Here is a 17,500-nt window from a genome sequence, read left to right on the forward strand (position 1 = left end):
TATCTATCTATATATCTATCTATCTATCTATCTATCTATCTATCTATCTATCTATCTATCTATCTATCTATCTATCTATCTATCTATTTATTTATTCTGGTGTAGTTAAGGCCATCAGGCTTTTTCTTCCACAACACCAGGAATACAAATACAATAATATGTCATTTATGATAAATATTTTTTTTCTTCTTTCAGAAAGGTTCATGTGGTGGGAAGCAGTACAGATTCTCGCTCCCCACACCAATAAAGTTATGAGAGAAGCACAAAGCGGGATGCGTAAGCAGCTGTACTACACTTCAGACTACGTGCCCAGGTTATGATTGGCTTGTATTTTGAGAGAATGATATTTTTAGTTTATTAACTGATACAAAGAATGCAAGATGTATGTCTCAGCACTTAATATTCTTAATGATGAAGAACGTAGAAAAGTGCATTTGAGAACTATGATCATAGCTATTTAAATGTTAATTCTAATTTATCTTTAAAATTTTCAGACAATTCGTTTTAATTGATCTAGATATGACTCCAAATTCACGATCTGAAAAGAAGTCATTTGTGCAGTAGTCAATTTTTTGGCAGAGTAAATTATTTTGATGAAAAAATTGATTTTATTTTCAGATGGAAGGAATGTTTGAAAAACATCAAAGCTATCATGCCTCTTCCTCTCACAATTCTGATGGCTTCACATTACAATATCTCCGATACTGTTTCCAAGGTAACGCTTTTGTTATTCCTGCAATTTTTAACATAAAATAACTACACATTGCAATAATTTCTAATAGTTTCCTGTTTATAAAAATCGATGTTTCAAATTGAAAATACATTAATAATTATACTTGACTTAAGAGTTTTACTCTGTATAGAAAATATGCTCGTAAAAAGGGATGCTAAATTTAATAAATCTGACGTCCTCTTGACTGGGTATTGGTTATTGGTTGGCCTGGACGTTTTTGGACAAAAAGTATCAATAATTCTGTATGAAAACAATATTAATTTCTCTGAAAAATAAAGACTTGAGGCCATACTCTACTATCAAATTCCTTTCTTTTATCCCATGCAAGGAAGGAATTTAAAAAAATGTTACCTTAACTGATTTTGAATTCATCGCCATTTTGTGTTTTGATTTAAAATAAAGACCAATTAATTTTTACCAAAAATATGAATTTCATATTTTTCATAAACTGACCTGTAGATACTGGACATCAAGGAAATCACTTGTAAAGTTTACGAGAAATAGCTGTATATGGAAAGATAGACAGATGGCAATGCTAAGCCAGGTGTTCCTATTATCTTTAATCCAGGAACTATCAAAGTTTTTGAAATTGCTCTGCCCTTCACATGCTATATTTTCTTTGAGGACATTAAAAAATTCACCAAATTCGACTTGGTGATATTTTTTTAATAAAATAGTAATTTATAGTACTAGGTTCTATTCCACAATAATTCTAGCGCAATAATTAATAATAGATCCCTATTAGAAACAACAACAACCAAATTTCTTGGCTTAAAAATTGATAAAGTGTTAAATTGGAAAAATCATATCAAAGAAATTACCCCTAAACTAAATTCAGCTTGTTTTGCTATTAGATCTATGCAAAAGATAGTACATATCAATACCTTAAAAACAATATACTTTGCATACTTCCACTCGGTAATGAGTTTTGGAATAATGTTCTGGGGAAATTCCACAGATAGTAACAATATATTCCTATTACAAAAAAGAGTAATTAGAATAATATTAGGTGCCAAATCTAGGGAATCGTGTAGGGCTATTTTAAAAAAACTACAAATAATGCCCATGGCTTGTCAGTATATCTTTTCATTAATAATCTTCCTCGTATGTAATCGTGAAAACTTTGTAACTAATTCAACAGTTCATAGCATAAATACACGTCAAAAAATGACTTTCATACTCCATCGCAAGTCTCTCGTGCTATCAAAAAGGAGTGCGTTATATGGCAGTAAAAATTTTTAACAGCCTCCCTATCGATATAAAAAATGAAACTCAAAACATAAAATTATTTGAAACCAAATTGAAGAAGTACCTAATTTCTCACGCCTTCTATTCTGTAGGTGAATTCATGACATTCAATAACACTTCATGAAATTGATACTAAAAATTTGTGTTGTACTAGTAGACTATATTGTAAATCTGTTCTTTATATTATATTTCATCTAGACTGTGACTATAAATTAAGATTTTATAATAGTATTAAGTTTTTTGACTTGTTCCATATTCTAGCTGTAAGCATGTATGAATACCATGGAATGTTAATAAATACAATACAATACAATACAATACAACAGTTTACAATACAAACTATTAGGAAAAACACGAGAAGTTTACTTGAAGCAAGTAAGGAGGTGGGTTTGGAAGTAAATCCCGAAAAGACAAAGTATAAGATTATGTCTCGTGACCAGAACATAGTACCAAATGAAAATATAAAAATTGGAAATTTATCCTTTGAAAATATAGAAAAATTCAAGTACCTTGGAGCAACAGTAACAAATATAAATGACACTCGAGAGAAAATTAAACGCAGAATGGGAAATGCCTGTTATTATTCGATTGAGAAGCTTTTGTCATCCAGTTTGCTCTCAAAAAGCTGAAAGAATTTATGAAACAGTTATATTACCGGTTGTTCTGTATGGTTGTGAAACTTAGTAATTGTTTATTGTTAGTAAAATAACATGTACAAGAATAAAGTCTTAATTCCTCCCTAAAGGAAAAAAACTCGTGCTCAGGGAGTTATCTAAACACATATTTAACACAAACAAAGATAATTATTTGACACAAAGTGGGTCAAGGAAAAAAAATTATAGGAATAAATTAACTTTAAAAGATACAATTTCAATTTTAACAATTTAACTCATACAAATACATTACATATTAAACCAATATGTATTCTTCAAAAATTAAATTCCTGACGTTATTTTTTAAATTTCCGATACTAAAATTTTCCAAATTTGGGTATTTTTCAATTGTTTTATTATATAACCTTGGACCAAAATAGGTACCATGGGTAAGAGCTGTGCTTGTGAAACACTTTGGTTCCTCTAATCGTATAAAATCGGATCTTTTAGTTCCATATTTATGATGATACAATTTTAATTTATTGCGATTTTCATGTATGGAATTTAATAAGGCAATATAACAAATTTGTTTAATTTTCAAAAATTAAAATCAGTGAACAGAAGGTCAGATGAGTAATCAATTGGTTTATTAAGGCATATTTTAATTAAACTTGGAATCTCACTTCTCATTTTGAGAGAGGAACATAGGTTAAGGATATTTGAGAATAAGGTTCTTAGGAAATATTCGGAACTAAGAGGGATGAAGTTACAGGAGAATGGAGAAAGTTACAGAACCCAGAACTGCACGCATTGTATTCTTCACCTGACATAATTAGGAACATTAAATTCAGACGTTTGAGATGGGCAGGGCATGTAGCATGTATGAGCGAATCCAGAAATGCATGTAGAGTGTTAGTCGGGAGGCTGAAGGGAAAAAGACCTTTAGGGAGGCCAAGACCTAGATGGGAAGATAATATTAAAATGGATTTGAGGGAGGTGGGATATGATGGTAGGGACTGGATTAATTTTGACGAAGATAGGGACAAATTGCGAGGTTATGTGAGGGCGGCAGTGAACCTCCGGTTTCTCTAAAAGTCATTTGTAAATAAGTATTTCGAATAATGGCGGCTGAATAGCTCAGTTAGTAGAGGAGCTGACTACGAAGTGGAAAGTCCTGAGTTCAATTCCAGTTGGTAACAAGACTTCCAGAACGGCCCCGAGGTTCACTCAGCCTCCTATAAAATTGAGTACCGGGTCTTTCCCGGGGGTAAAATGCGGTCGGAGCGTGGTGCCGACCACACCACCTGATTTCAGTGCCGAGGTCAAGCAAGAATGGAGCTCTACAATTTACAACAATTAATTGACAGACTGTGAAATATATAAAATAAATAATGAGAAAATAAATGTCAAATTCGAGACACTAGTTTTTATTTACAAGTAAGAAATACCTTAATTTATTTGCTTTTAATTTGACAGGTATCGGAAATGATGGATGACATCAAAACCAGTTTCAAGTCCCTTGTGAAGGAGTCGAAGTGGCTGGACCCTGACACTAAGAAAGCTGCTCTCAACAAAGCAGATGCCATTGTCGTCTACATCGGCTATCAGGACTTCATACTTAATCCTGAAATTTTGGATGAATATTACAGTAAGGTAAGTTGTACGTAACAGAAGGAATATTATTTTGTGCGAGATCGTGCGTATTTACTTGGTTTCCGCACAAAACCAATGCGCGGAAAATCTAAAATTCCACATTCAGTATACCCAACCTAACACACATAACAATTTCCCTCTTCTTACCGCTTAAGTGACATATTGATTTTACTGCTTTAGGCTTTACTGCTTTATTATTTTTAGAGACGTTCAATATAGTAATAATTATAAATTGGAAACTTACCACTGCAATTTCACCTAAATTGCACTGTTAATTATTGTTTTTAAATATTTGCAAAAATTAAGTAAACTCTACAACTCCACTAAAGTTACTGCATTCGTGGTGCAAGTAACATTAAGGACTGCACAAATGTAACAATTAATTTCAATGTGCAGAATTTGATGTCAAAGATATTTTCCATTTCTAAACATCTCCTTGACCGGCAAAATTAAACTTGCCGATGTTATTACTGCAATATGTTATATAAATAATATTGTTAAAATATTAAAATAAAAAATAAATCATTACATAACCTTACCGTTTGTTTTAAGTTCGCATTTATAGACTGGGGGAAAAAAAAAAGACAGACGTATATCACGGCCTGCTGGAGTATAGTAAACACAGAAAACATTTTAAAGCAACAATGTTGAAGATAGATATTTTTGTTTTCCAAATTTGCCGTCATTGAACAGAAACCAAGATGGAGATTTCATTGCAACTAATTAGAAATTCCTCTTTCAGGAATGTAATAAACGATCTTCGCACAAAATAATGTACGATATACGAGCGGTATGTTTTCTTTCAATTCTCGGAAATTAAAAATGCTCAACTACGTTTCGCTTTTTCAAACTTTTCCTCGAACATGAAAACTTCAACATACCGCTCTTGTAACGCATATTACTATTAAACTTACGATTTAATTATATTGAAACACAATATGTGGCCCGTTGCGCGAAAAGGGACCCTAAGTCGTGAAAGGAAATTTTACAGGCCAACAAAATAACGAATTTGCGGTGTAAAAACTGCATTTCTATATTTTGACATCCTGCGCTACCTGTAGACTCTTTTTACATACTAAACTAGGACGTAGTTTTACTCAGTGCTTCTTAAATACCTAAATCTTTCTTATAGTTGCTAAGAAAACAAATGAAAACTTTAATTGCATTTTTCTCGAAAGTACATAATGTAATATCAACATTCAATAAGTAATATATTAAAAACTATAGTACCTGGAACCATGAATTTCTTTCTAAACAAAAAAATGAAAAATCCTACTTTAGGTCCCATTTCCTGCAACTAGTCACATTTATATATTTCCCAGAATAATAAACTTATACCTGGGAAGATCAGACATGAGCCAAACATGCGAAGAGGAGAAAAATGTTCTTCCTCTTCCTTCTTATGATAGGCCTAGTCGTAATAAAAATAGTTTACGTATTCCGGTACACCACCTTACAAATATTAGTAGAACTTACATGGTTTCTGGTATTAAAATTTACAATAGCTTGTCTGAGGATATTAAATATATAAATAATACTCTTAAATTCAGGAAATATATAAAAATAAATTCATACATTTGTGTCCTTACAGCCTAGAGAATGCACATGTAGGCCTTTGAAATGTTGCATAATGTATTTTATGCTCGACCATGCCGAAATGTAGTAATTATACACCTGGTAGCAGACCTTTAATGCATGTCATTAAAGTACACCTACTCATTAAAGGTCAGGTCTTTCAGCCAATGACGACTCAGGTTACAACTGTTCAGCCAATGGCAGGTCAGCTTTCTACCGTTATAAAACCGCAAGTATCGATTATTCTCGGATATGCAATCGAAAGAGAATTAGCGAAAAGTCACGGAGGCTGGAAATCCAATACTGTCGCAGAAGGTTATGTTCTGTTACTATAATAATTAGCGTTAATTGTAAATAATATTCAAATAATTCAATTTGTCATCTCGTTTTTCAACGTCTAATTTAATTTCAATGTTATCTCTGTATGTTCTTATGGCCTAGCAAGGTCAATGTGGACATCTGTTCCTCGGAAAAAATCAATACTTTCGCGTCTGCGCACATCTCACAACATACGGGACATTGCTAAAAAATTAATAATATCAAGTTAAAAATATGGTCGAGCATAAAAAGTCGTATGAAACTCGCCTATAATGGTAATTAAGAAGCTCGTATGAAAATTATGAAACTCGCTTGTGCTCGTTTCATAAATATCCATACTCACTTCTTAATTACTATCATTATAAGCTCGTTGCATGATGTACTATTATTTTTTACTTATTGTAATTTTAAAGTATTGGTGTATTTTATTGACAGTGTCCATGCATATTTGCCTCTGACAATAAAGTCTGTCTGTCTGTCTGTCTGTCTGTCTGTCTGTCTGTCTGTCTGTCTGTCTGTCTGTCTGTCTGTCTGTCTGTCTTCCTCCAGCCGCTACGGAGGAGATGAAGTCATCATGGTCTACTGAGCATTCCATGTTTGGTTCGAGTCTTACCAAACACGATTATCTTCCTCATCAATAAATAGAAATATATAAGAATAATCATACAACATCTACAAAGTGTCAATATCAAGCTGCTGCTTCAAAGCGAGCTGAGGGAAGGGATTTACTTCCTTCATACAGTCTTTACAGAGGATATGATATTATCTTAGTCTACTGCGCATACCAATGTTTGGCTCCTACGTTTGGTTACTTTGAACACAAGTTGAGTGTACGTTGATCACACTAGCTTCGCTTGGTACGGAGAGCAAGTTGCAGTCAACAGTTCACGCTACCTTTACATCTATTTATCCGTGAAATGAATCTTTCAAAAAGAGCTCACTCTTGTAACAGCAGGAGCGGCTAATACGCTGAATAATGATTGAATAATAATTGTGTCATATTCGGTATCTGCTAATCAATGCCTTTTTAAAAGTCATTTTTGGGGATTATTGTAATTTCCAACTAATGCATTGCGGATATGTCTTCAGGTTTTAGCGAATATAAAAGAAAAAATGGTCTTAGAGATAAACTGATCGCTCAAGTTACCTTTAAGAAATCATATTAATATTCTTTTATATTCGTTCTTTTTAACCACAGACAAGATTTGAGTCTAGATATTTTAAGACCTGAAGAATAATAATAATCCCCAAAAATGACTTTTAAAAAGGCATTGATTAGTAGATACCGAATATGACACAATTGATTAAATAATTCAGGACAAATCATACACGAGAGAAATCATTAGAATGCTCTGTCTCTTGTGATTGTATTTTTGTTGTTTTCCCCTATTTCTTTATTTTCCTTCTTATTTTAAATAGATAGCAAAAAAAAATATAACTATGTTAAATTTAACTCCAATAAGTTGCTGCTATTTGAAACGACTAAACAATGAAATGTAATAGGATTCGATTGGTGTGAAATGAGCGACCTAGCAAATTAATGAAAATTTCGATAAGTAATACGATTAAAAATTATTATAATTAGTAACAGCTGTATCAGTTAAATGGAACACACGCAGCTTTATAGAGACTTTCACAACTGCGACAGACACGAATAGCATTCTGTTTCTGACAGTTCATACTTTTTTGTATAGTAGCGGCAAAAAAAAGCCGGACCGAACCTTGTAGCTGATTTCAGAGCCTTGTTTACTCCAGAGCGTCGATAGACTGGTAACTAAAACTTTCGTGGTTCGAATCCTGCCTGAGAAGGAAACCTTTTTTTTGTTCCGTATTCAAATTTATCCCAATACTTTTCGATTGCAGCGATATTTTACTAATTAATTAACTTATTATTCCCAGAACATGAATTTCACCAGCTTATTTCCTAATGGCTTTCGAAATGGGCTACGTCAGCAGTCGAAACTACAAAAATTTCAATAGATTACTCGCTATCTTGTGAATGCGGGCGTGGCATGCGCAGTGGCTCATTTCGGGGACTTTGATTATTCCGTCGTTCGTTTTTTTTGCCACTACTGTACATTAAATTAGCTGATATTGTTTTATCTGCTTATTTATAGGTGGTGTTAGTTGAGGACAAATATCTGTGGAACATTGTAAAGGTTAAGACGCTAGAAATGGAAGAACTTCTGTCTGACAACACTGAGTATGACGTGAACGCAAGAAACTTAAGGTGAACGGAGTAATAGTACACGGGGAAGTGAAATAACCTTGCAGATTGAAAGGGACGATAGGGTACACGTAAATGAATAGAAAACCTATATTACTTTTTGTGATTAAATGCACGGTTAATTGGAAAATTAAGTTTGAAGTTTCAGCTGTCTGGCAACATCGCCGCTAACACACACTTCTCGTAATACAGATGTAAGAGGTTTACGAACTCGGTCTGTCTCGTTAGGTGAACTACTCTCTGGGTACGACGTTACAATCTGCTCGCATCGTGCAGTGGCTTGAAATTAGTGGTTTTTAAATTAAATTTGCACGAAAACAGACCACGCTATTGAAATACGTCAGAAGGATAAATGATTCTTTATTAGATTTACTATCGATGTGGACAAAAATTACGATCCTATTCGCAATAGTTATCGAATAAGATGTTAAACATTTGGAAAAATTTTTTTCTGAAAAAAAAAAAACTATAAACTTTTCACCAATATGATATTAGGCGTACAGTTTTTTGTTACATACAACATGAGCTATTTGCTCTGAAAATCTATAAGGTTATTTCACTTCCAGCCTGTATAGTGGAGAAATGTTGAATAAAGCACAAGTAAAATGGAAACACTTTTTGCTAATAAAACTTATGAATATATAAATAAGACTAGTATATTATGAAACAAGTTTTTTTACTATACTTTAGGCCTACTGCAGGAATTAATGTTTAGGAGACGAGTTTCCTAATTTTCACGAGTGCAATAACTGTATAACATTATAAAAGTATTTCATACGCTTTTTTTCTTCTTCGTACGACAGCTTTATAAAAACAATTAATAAAAAATAATATCTAATTTGTAATAATGGCTAATTTGAAATATACACCATGAGCCATTTCCACCCAATTGCACAGACTAACTCTATAGATTTCAGAGACGAAGTATAGGACCTCGTTTGAATTCATCTAATCTGACAGTGTGATGATTCCATTATTATTTTGAGTTATCAGTGAGATAGAATTCAAGAAACTCTGTTATTTATAGGATTATTATCAGCTTAACTTTCCCGAAGTACACTCGTTCAGCGATACGTTCTGTTAAGTGTAGTCAATTTGTGAGATACATGATTATGCGCACATTAACTGATACAAAAGCGGTGAGAATAACAGACGAGACTCGATCGGCATATAAGTACAAAACCTGAAGATAGGAAAGAAGAGACAGGAAATATCTGATATCCCTGATCGGATGTCTTCAATGACACGGCACGCCACAGAAGAGCATATAACAAAAGATCATTTGAACGTTATTACTTGAAAATTAAAATGAATAAACAAGTTTCCTCGATATCTTCATATTATTCATATGGAAATAGATTGCATTTACGCATCATAAAATAGGAGTCACAAAGTTTATTTTAGTTCGAAATTGATCACCAAGTGATTAAAGGTATGACTATCTTCACAAATGATGAAGATTTCTGTTCTATAGGGATTTTCGGGGTCCTTTTATTATTGACTTATTCCGTCTTTGCTTGTTTCAGTTTTTTCTATCTTATCCTTGTGTCAGTCTTTCCTCGTTTCCGTCTTTTCTTGTTTTCCGTCTGTCCCTTTTCTTACATCTTTCCTTGCTTACAGTCTTAATTAGTTTACCGTCTTTCCTTGTTTACCGTCTTTCCTTGTTTACCGTCTTTCTTTGTTTTCCGTCTTTCCTTGTTCTCCGTCTTTCCTTGTTCTCCGTCTTTCCTTGTTTTCCGTCTTTCCTTGTTCTCAGTCTTTCCTTGTTCTCAGTCTTTCCTTGTTCTCAGTCTTTCCTTGTTCTCCGTCTTTCCTTGTTCTCAGTCTTTCCTTGTTCTCCGTCTCTCCTTGTTCTCCGTCTCTCCTTGTTCTCCGTCTCTCCTTGTTCTCCGTCTCTCCTTGTTCTCCGTCTTACCGTCTATCTCTGTTTAAGTCTTTACGTCTACTTAGGCCATGTTATGAATTTTTCATGGATCTAGTCTAGGAAGATATATGATACAATATTACTAAATAATGAAGAGTAAAATAGCCCTCTGTGTTAGCTGAACCATATCTCATCCAGAGGCGTTAAAGTATACAGTTATAAAATATAAAATTATAAACCAGAATGTCACTAACTTTCTTTCATTTTCTTGCTTGCAGCTGGATGATTACCGATGTACTCGACGTACAGGCATCTTACTTCCCACAAGGAAATGTGATTAGTGAGTAAAAATGAGAAAAATTTAAACAATTACGGGTTTATTCTGTAAAAATAATTATTGTTATTTATATGAATAAGTTTATAGGCAAAAGGAGAGTATGGGTGAATCCAGAAATACATATAGAGTGTTAGTTGGGAGACCTGAGGGAAAAAGACCTTAGGGGAGGCAAAGACGTGTATGGGAGGATAGTATAAAAATGATTTCAGAGAAGTGGGATATGATGCTAGGGACTGGATTAATCTTGCTCAGAATAGGGAACGATAGTGGGTTCATGTGAGGCCGGCAATGAACCTGCGGGTGATGATCAACTAACTATATAAAGAAAGTACTTCTTACTGATAACCAGGGTCTACAGAGGTGACGGCATTTCTAAATCAAGACTAAGATGAAAAATTTGATTTAATAATTTTATTTTTTAAATATTTTAATTATTTCAGCTTTAGTGTTGTTATTCGTCGAAGGGAAAAAAGTCATCGAAAATATTATTGTACATTTGATAAGATTTCAAAAGAAAGAAATTCTGCATTTAAATTCTCTTAGTCACGTAAGAAGAGACTTCACTAAAATCTGCAAAAGTGTCAGAAAGATCATCGTCTATAAGCGAACCGTGGATCACAAAGTCTTGCAAACAAAGATTTCCAAGTGCAGGAATATGATATGAAGGAAAATTAAATGATTATTCATTTTTAGAATATAAAAAAGAATTCCAATATTCGTCAAGAATTAAGAATGCAACCAACTACGGGTAACTAAATTCTTCCAATAAGAATGTCATACTTTTAACATAATTATAACAGCTCATGTGTTTATGAAGCTATAGCAGTCATATTTTTCCCATGGTTACAGTTGAGCCGTTGAGAGCAGATGTAAGTCAGTTTTGACTTACATCACTTTTGCTCTGAATGGCTCATATAAACTAGGCTAATGATTCGGTCGTTATTATACAAATTTAAATGACATGAATATATATTTTGCCTGTAATTGTATATACGAAGAACAGAGAGATTGAGAGAGAGAGAGAGAGAGAGAAACAAAGAGAAAGTAGGAATTGTATTTTCTATATTATTTATTTGAGCCGTTCAGAGCAGAAGTGGTGTAAGTCAATTTTGACTTACACCACTTCTGCTCTGAACGGTTGTTGTTGACAAATAATCATGGGACATTACACCATTCCACAACTCGTAGATATCATTAAAATGTATTATAAATAAAAATTCATCCGTTCGCCAAGTGTTCCGTGCATTTTGTGAAGCGTAGATGTGTGCAAGATATCGGGCTATGATAAGGGTTTATTTTTGGCTCAATTGGAAGTTATGCGTCTCAGAAACGTCTCTTTTCAGCAAGATGGTGCCACGTGTTATACTGTTCACGAAACAGTTTACCCTTTTGAGGGAAAAGTTCAGAGGCTTTATCATTTCGCGTGGTGGTGATGTTAACTGGTACCCGAGATCATGTGATTTAACGCAGCTGGATTACTTCTTATGGGGTTATGTTAAATAACGGATTTATGCCAACAAGCCAGGAACATATATATTATATTATTTTAATGTACCGAAGTACATATGATATTTCCATGCAGATATTCTGCGTCATCATACGATGAAAGAGTAATGGAACGGAGAAAAATTCTCTCCGGCGCCGGGATTTGAACCCGGGTTTTCAGCTCTACATGCTAATGCTTTACCCACTAAGCCACATCGGATACCACCCCGGCGTCGAACAGAATCGTCTCAGATTTAAGCTCCAACTCTTGGGTTCCCTCTAGTGGCCGCCCTCTGCACTACGTCATAGATGTCTATGAACGCAGGACCGAAGTCCACACATGTGCTGAGGTGCACTCGTTATGAATGACTAGTTGGCCGGGATCCGACGGAATAAGCGCCGTCTTAAATCACGAAGTGATTTACGCATATCATATATATTATATTATTTTAATGTACCGAAGTACATATCTGCATGGAAATATCATATGTACTTCGGTACATTAAAATAATATACATGATATCCGTAAATCACTTCGTGATTTAAGACGGCGCTTATTCCGTCGGATCCCGGCCAATCAGTCACTCATAATAAGTGCACCTCAGCACATGTGTGGACTTCAGTCCTACGTTCATAGACATCTATGACGTAGTGCAGAGGGCGGCCACTAGAGGGAACCCAAGAGTTGGAACTTAAATCTGAGACGATTCTGTTTGACGCCGGGGTGGTATCCGGTGTGGCTTAGTGGTTAAAGCATCAGCACGTAGAGCTGAAAACCCGGGTTCAAATCCCGGCGCCGGAGAGAATTTTTCTCCGTTCCATTACTCTTTCATCGTAAGCCAGAAACAGTTTAGTGATCTAAGGAACAATATCACGTGCGTTATTCGTGAAATTGAGCCTGGTTTAATTTGTTATTGGAAATTGGAAGACCCTTATACGTGCAACCCAACGAATACGCGGTGGCCATTTAACTGATGTTCTGTTCCATACGTAGTGGCATTAAATGTGCTTCAAAATAATAGCAATTAAATAAATAAACATCTTTCGTTTATAGAGTTGATATCATTTTCAAAGTGAGACACTCTTATTGGAAGATCCTTTACTTCTTCTGGAATATTATAAAAATTTTAAAATTGACATTAAGGGTAGGTGGTACACCCTATCTCCGCAATGTTAACTTTGCTATCTTTATTTTGGATTTTCTCTAAAACTACCAATCCTAGGGCGATGAAATTTGGTACATTTATATATTGATGGTTTCTGTATTGATTGACATTTTTTTTTAATGGATCAGGGCACATACACATTATATTCTAACCTACCATGGTGTACCACATTCCCTTAAGGGAAATACATTGTTTGGCTTGTAACATAATATAGTTCTCTTCATTTCAGCCATAAACGCTGGAATTCTGCAATTTCCTTTCTTTGGACATGGCCTGGAGTAAGTATATAGTGTTATACTTGTATGTAAATTGTATAACGTAGGCAATATGAAACAAAACAATACCACGCATCAACTAGTGCAAGATCCTCAAACCTCAACCACAACCCTCAACAATGAGATGAACAACATTTTCCATGCCGCTACGTGGCATCTTTAATATAGGCTTATAAAGGACGGTACTAGCATTCATGGAGTCAAGAACATTTCATATCATATTGTACGTTTCTTGTGTAGGTAAGTCCAGCTGTAGAAAATTGTACAATATTATAAGAAGGTATAGCGAAGTTTTGTTCACCCTGCGCACTTGGAAGTTAATTATTCGTTCATTCCATGTATATTTATTTTAAATCTATTTTTTACATAATATGCGTTTTTACATAAGGAAATTTTATCAGGATGCTGTGAAATCACACGATCAAAATATCGCATTTATTTCAATATAGATTTTATTATGTTTCAGGGCGCTCAACTACGGTGCTATAGGATCGATTCTTGGCCATGAACTTACTCACGGCTTCGATAATGTTGGTAAAGGAAATAACAATTAATTTATGATTTATGATTGATTTATACAGATACATATTTTTATTTCCATTGACGGAGAGACTGCAAATATCTTAGTGGACAGTTCTTAACATACTATCAGAGTTTAGTATATATAGTCACGAAGCTCAATACCTAGTAAATATGCATCCATAGATAGTTGCTAACCACTAGGATCGCTATTATCGCCTCATCACAGACAATGCGAAATAGTGCCTGCACAGTCTATTGTTCTTAGTACCCTCACAACTCAAGCTTCGTGACTGTATATACTACACTGTGATACTATCTTAATTAGCAGACGATTAATATGAAATATGCAGCTATCCTGAGCTTTCCCCTTTCAGTTTTCTGTCAGAAGTCTTCTCCATGTTTTACTCCCATCCCTCTCAAGTCCAGTTCCAAAGTCAAACCATATTTTTCTTGGCCTCCCTTTCTCTGCTCATTAATTCCACAACTTTTTTTTCGGGTTTGATTAATCGACTCTCAACCGTCAAACTTGACGAAAATTTATTTTTTGATGAGTATATTCTTCCTCTGATGATTTTTAAAACTTCCACAATTTTCATCCCATTTATAAACGCTAGCGATGATCTTCAGGAAGTGGTTTCTTTATCAACGTACATAGCTGATAATTCTCATTTGATTTGCAGCCATAACTCGATTCAATATTCGTACATGGCCTTCTCTAAATATCGATTATTGAACATGCATGAGGCAATGTGCGTCCTGAATTTGCTTCGGAAGCAACATCCAGCGATCTGCATCGCGTCCAACGATCTACGTTGGCGATCATCGCTGTAAAGAAACCGTGCGCATTCATTTTAACTGCTAGCAACTCCAGGCGACAAAATAGCAGCTTTAGGCATAAGCTTGGAAAGTGACTAAATTGCTTAAAGCCTTATCTTATGAGGTAAAAGCCGTTAATAAATTTAATGAAGCTGACCATGTGCCTAGGGTTCTATTTTGTTTATGGAGTTCGGGATAGTCATATCGATCCCACAGTTATATTTTATTTTTCATTTGACTGCTCCAACACTTATTATATGGTAAAACAATACATTGCATCTGTAATGTAATGTATAAGTCGAGAGAATTGATTGCCGAAGTCGCCGCTAAGTGGGCTGTTACTTGCCCATATCAATTTTCGAACGTCGCCGTACTAAGCGAAACCTGTTTCCAGACGTACACTCGTTACAATTAAGTATTTGCATGAGTAGCTGAAAACTTATTTATATATACGTTTTCTGTTATAAAAATATTATTATTAATTTTTAATTCTCACTGGAGATAGGTTGATTTTAAATAATTGATTAAATGGCGATCTTACTCGTGTTAATTATGTAAGCATGTGCGGCTTACAGCTGTTTCGGTGCTATTCGACATCATCCTCAGAGCCTACTAGATCTCGGCGCTATCTCAACTTCGCTGCCTGTGTGGGTGCGTTCTTGTGATGAAGAGTTGTGTGAAATGGTGTGTGTGTTCTGAAAATGATCTGTGTGTTCAGTATTTGATTAGGGTGTGTTTTAGTATGTCTGTATATTTCATATTGTTCTAATGTGTTGAGTTTTTTTGTTTTTGGGTTGTATGTGTAGTATTTCCATGTCTGTATTTATGTTATTGTATGTGTGGTTAGTCTGAAAGACTAGATTTGCATAATATATAAGTCACTGTGTACGTTAACAGAAAACCACAATTCCACCTGAAAGACTAGATTTGCATAACATATACGTCACTGTGTAGGTTAACAGAAAACCACAATTCCAAGTCACACAGAGTTTGTGTGCACTCGATGTGGGTCTCTGGCGTTTCGTAAGCCCACGCAAGTTGTGTGGATATAAAGGGAAAAGTTGAGACGGTGTCGGGTGGAGTTCCCGGGTAGCTCAGTTGGCAGAGCGCTGGTACGTTCAACCAGAGATCACGGGATCGATACCCGGCCCCGGAACAATTTTTTCCTTGAATTTATTCAAATCTGCTTTACAGGGAGCTTTACCTGAAAGACTAGATTTGCATAATATATACGTCACTGTGTACGTTAACAGAAAACCACAATTCCAAGTCACACAGAGATTGTGTGCACTCGATGTGGGTCTCTGGCGTTTCGTCAGCCCACGCGAGTTGTGTGGATATAAAGGGAAAAGTTGAGACGGTGTCGGGTGGAGTTCCCGGGTAGCTCAGTTGGTAGAGCGCTGGTACGTTCAACCAGAGGTCACGGGATCGATACCCGGGCCCGGAACAATTTTTCCCTTGAAATTATTCAAATCTGCTTTACAGGGAGCTTCACCTGAAAGACTGGATTTGCAGCATTAGTTATGTACGAAAGATTCAACATGGATTATCAAGACAACTCTACAAGCCAACTAGTACACAAATACAAGTCAGCGCGTATCAAGACTATCAAAGCCTCACTCAACAACACATAACTAATGCTAACCACACATACAATAACATACATACATGGAAATCCTACGCATACAACTCAAAAACCAAAAACTCAACACACTAGAACAATATGAAATATACAGACACACTAAAACACACCCCAATCAAATTCTCAACACACAGATCAATTTCAGAACACATACACTATTTGATACAACTCTTCATCACACGAACGCCCCCACACAACAGGCAGCGAAGTTGAGATATCACCGAGATCTAGTAGGCTCTGAGGATGGTATCGAATAGCACCGAAACAGCTGTAAGCCGCACATGCTTACATAATTAACACGAGTAAGATCGTCATTTAATAAATTATTTATATTCAAGTGTTAAAAGTAGTGTACGAAAGATTCAACAAGGTTGATTTTGATTCCCGTCACATTTCCTGTGATTTACACTAAACAAAGGTTCTACGCAGCAAGTCTTCCCCACGCACTTAATTTCTCAATCGTTCTCATTTCATCATTATTGCAATATTATCTAGTCTTATTAATAGTCTTCGTAGTTTAACAGGCGCGTTAAGTAACACGTCCCTTTCTTGTTGCAGGTAAGGAATTTGGCAGTCTTGGAGAAAGAGAGTCTTGGTGGAACAATGAAACATACAGAGCGTATGAGGAAAGGGCACAGTGCTTCGTGAGGCAATACAGCACCTACAACGTCTCCGGTAACCAGGTATGGGATATATTTTGAAGACTTTTACTACTTGTTATAGGACACACATTCTATCCAGCTTCGAATGTTCTACATCCTGCGTACTGCAATAAGGATCAAAATGAAATAGCTACAGTAGAATACAATTTAACACGAACACCTCACATAAGTATGCTCGTACTGAATGAATAAAAACTGACTTCACAATAAAAGTAGCAGAAGCACAACAATGGACAAAAATCGTTTATTTTTAGTATTAGCTTTAGTAGTATTTATTTATTTGTTTGTTTATTTGTTTGTTTATTTATTTATTTTATTTTATTTATTTTATTTTATTTTATTTATTTATTTAATTTATTTAATTTTATTTAATTAATTTAATTT

General features: G+C 34.9%; 1 protein-coding gene across 1 annotated transcript in view; it reads left to right on the forward strand.

Moving 5' to 3' along the window:
* Positions 1-17,500, forward strand: part of LOC138700373 (endothelin-converting enzyme homolog) — a 122,182-nt gene that overhangs the window by 96,051 nt on the left and 8,631 nt on the right. Inside the window, exons 11-18 of the mRNA XM_069826959.1 lie at positions 196-313; positions 619-715; positions 4,051-4,227; positions 8,238-8,350; positions 10,490-10,551; positions 13,429-13,477; positions 13,941-14,008; positions 17,013-17,137. Of these exons, the coding sequence (XP_069683060.1) occupies positions 196-313; positions 619-715; positions 4,051-4,227; positions 8,238-8,350; positions 10,490-10,551; positions 13,429-13,477; positions 13,941-14,008; positions 17,013-17,137 (809 nt within the window). The remainder of the gene's footprint in view (positions 1-195; positions 314-618; positions 716-4,050; positions 4,228-8,237; positions 8,351-10,489; positions 10,552-13,428; positions 13,478-13,940; positions 14,009-17,012; positions 17,138-17,500) is intronic.

Source organism: Periplaneta americana, chromosome 5, assembly GCF_040183065.1.
Source record: "Periplaneta americana isolate PAMFEO1 chromosome 5, P.americana_PAMFEO1_priV1, whole genome shotgun sequence".
Lineage (NCBI taxonomy): Eukaryota > Metazoa > Arthropoda > Insecta > Blattodea > Blattidae > Periplaneta > Periplaneta americana.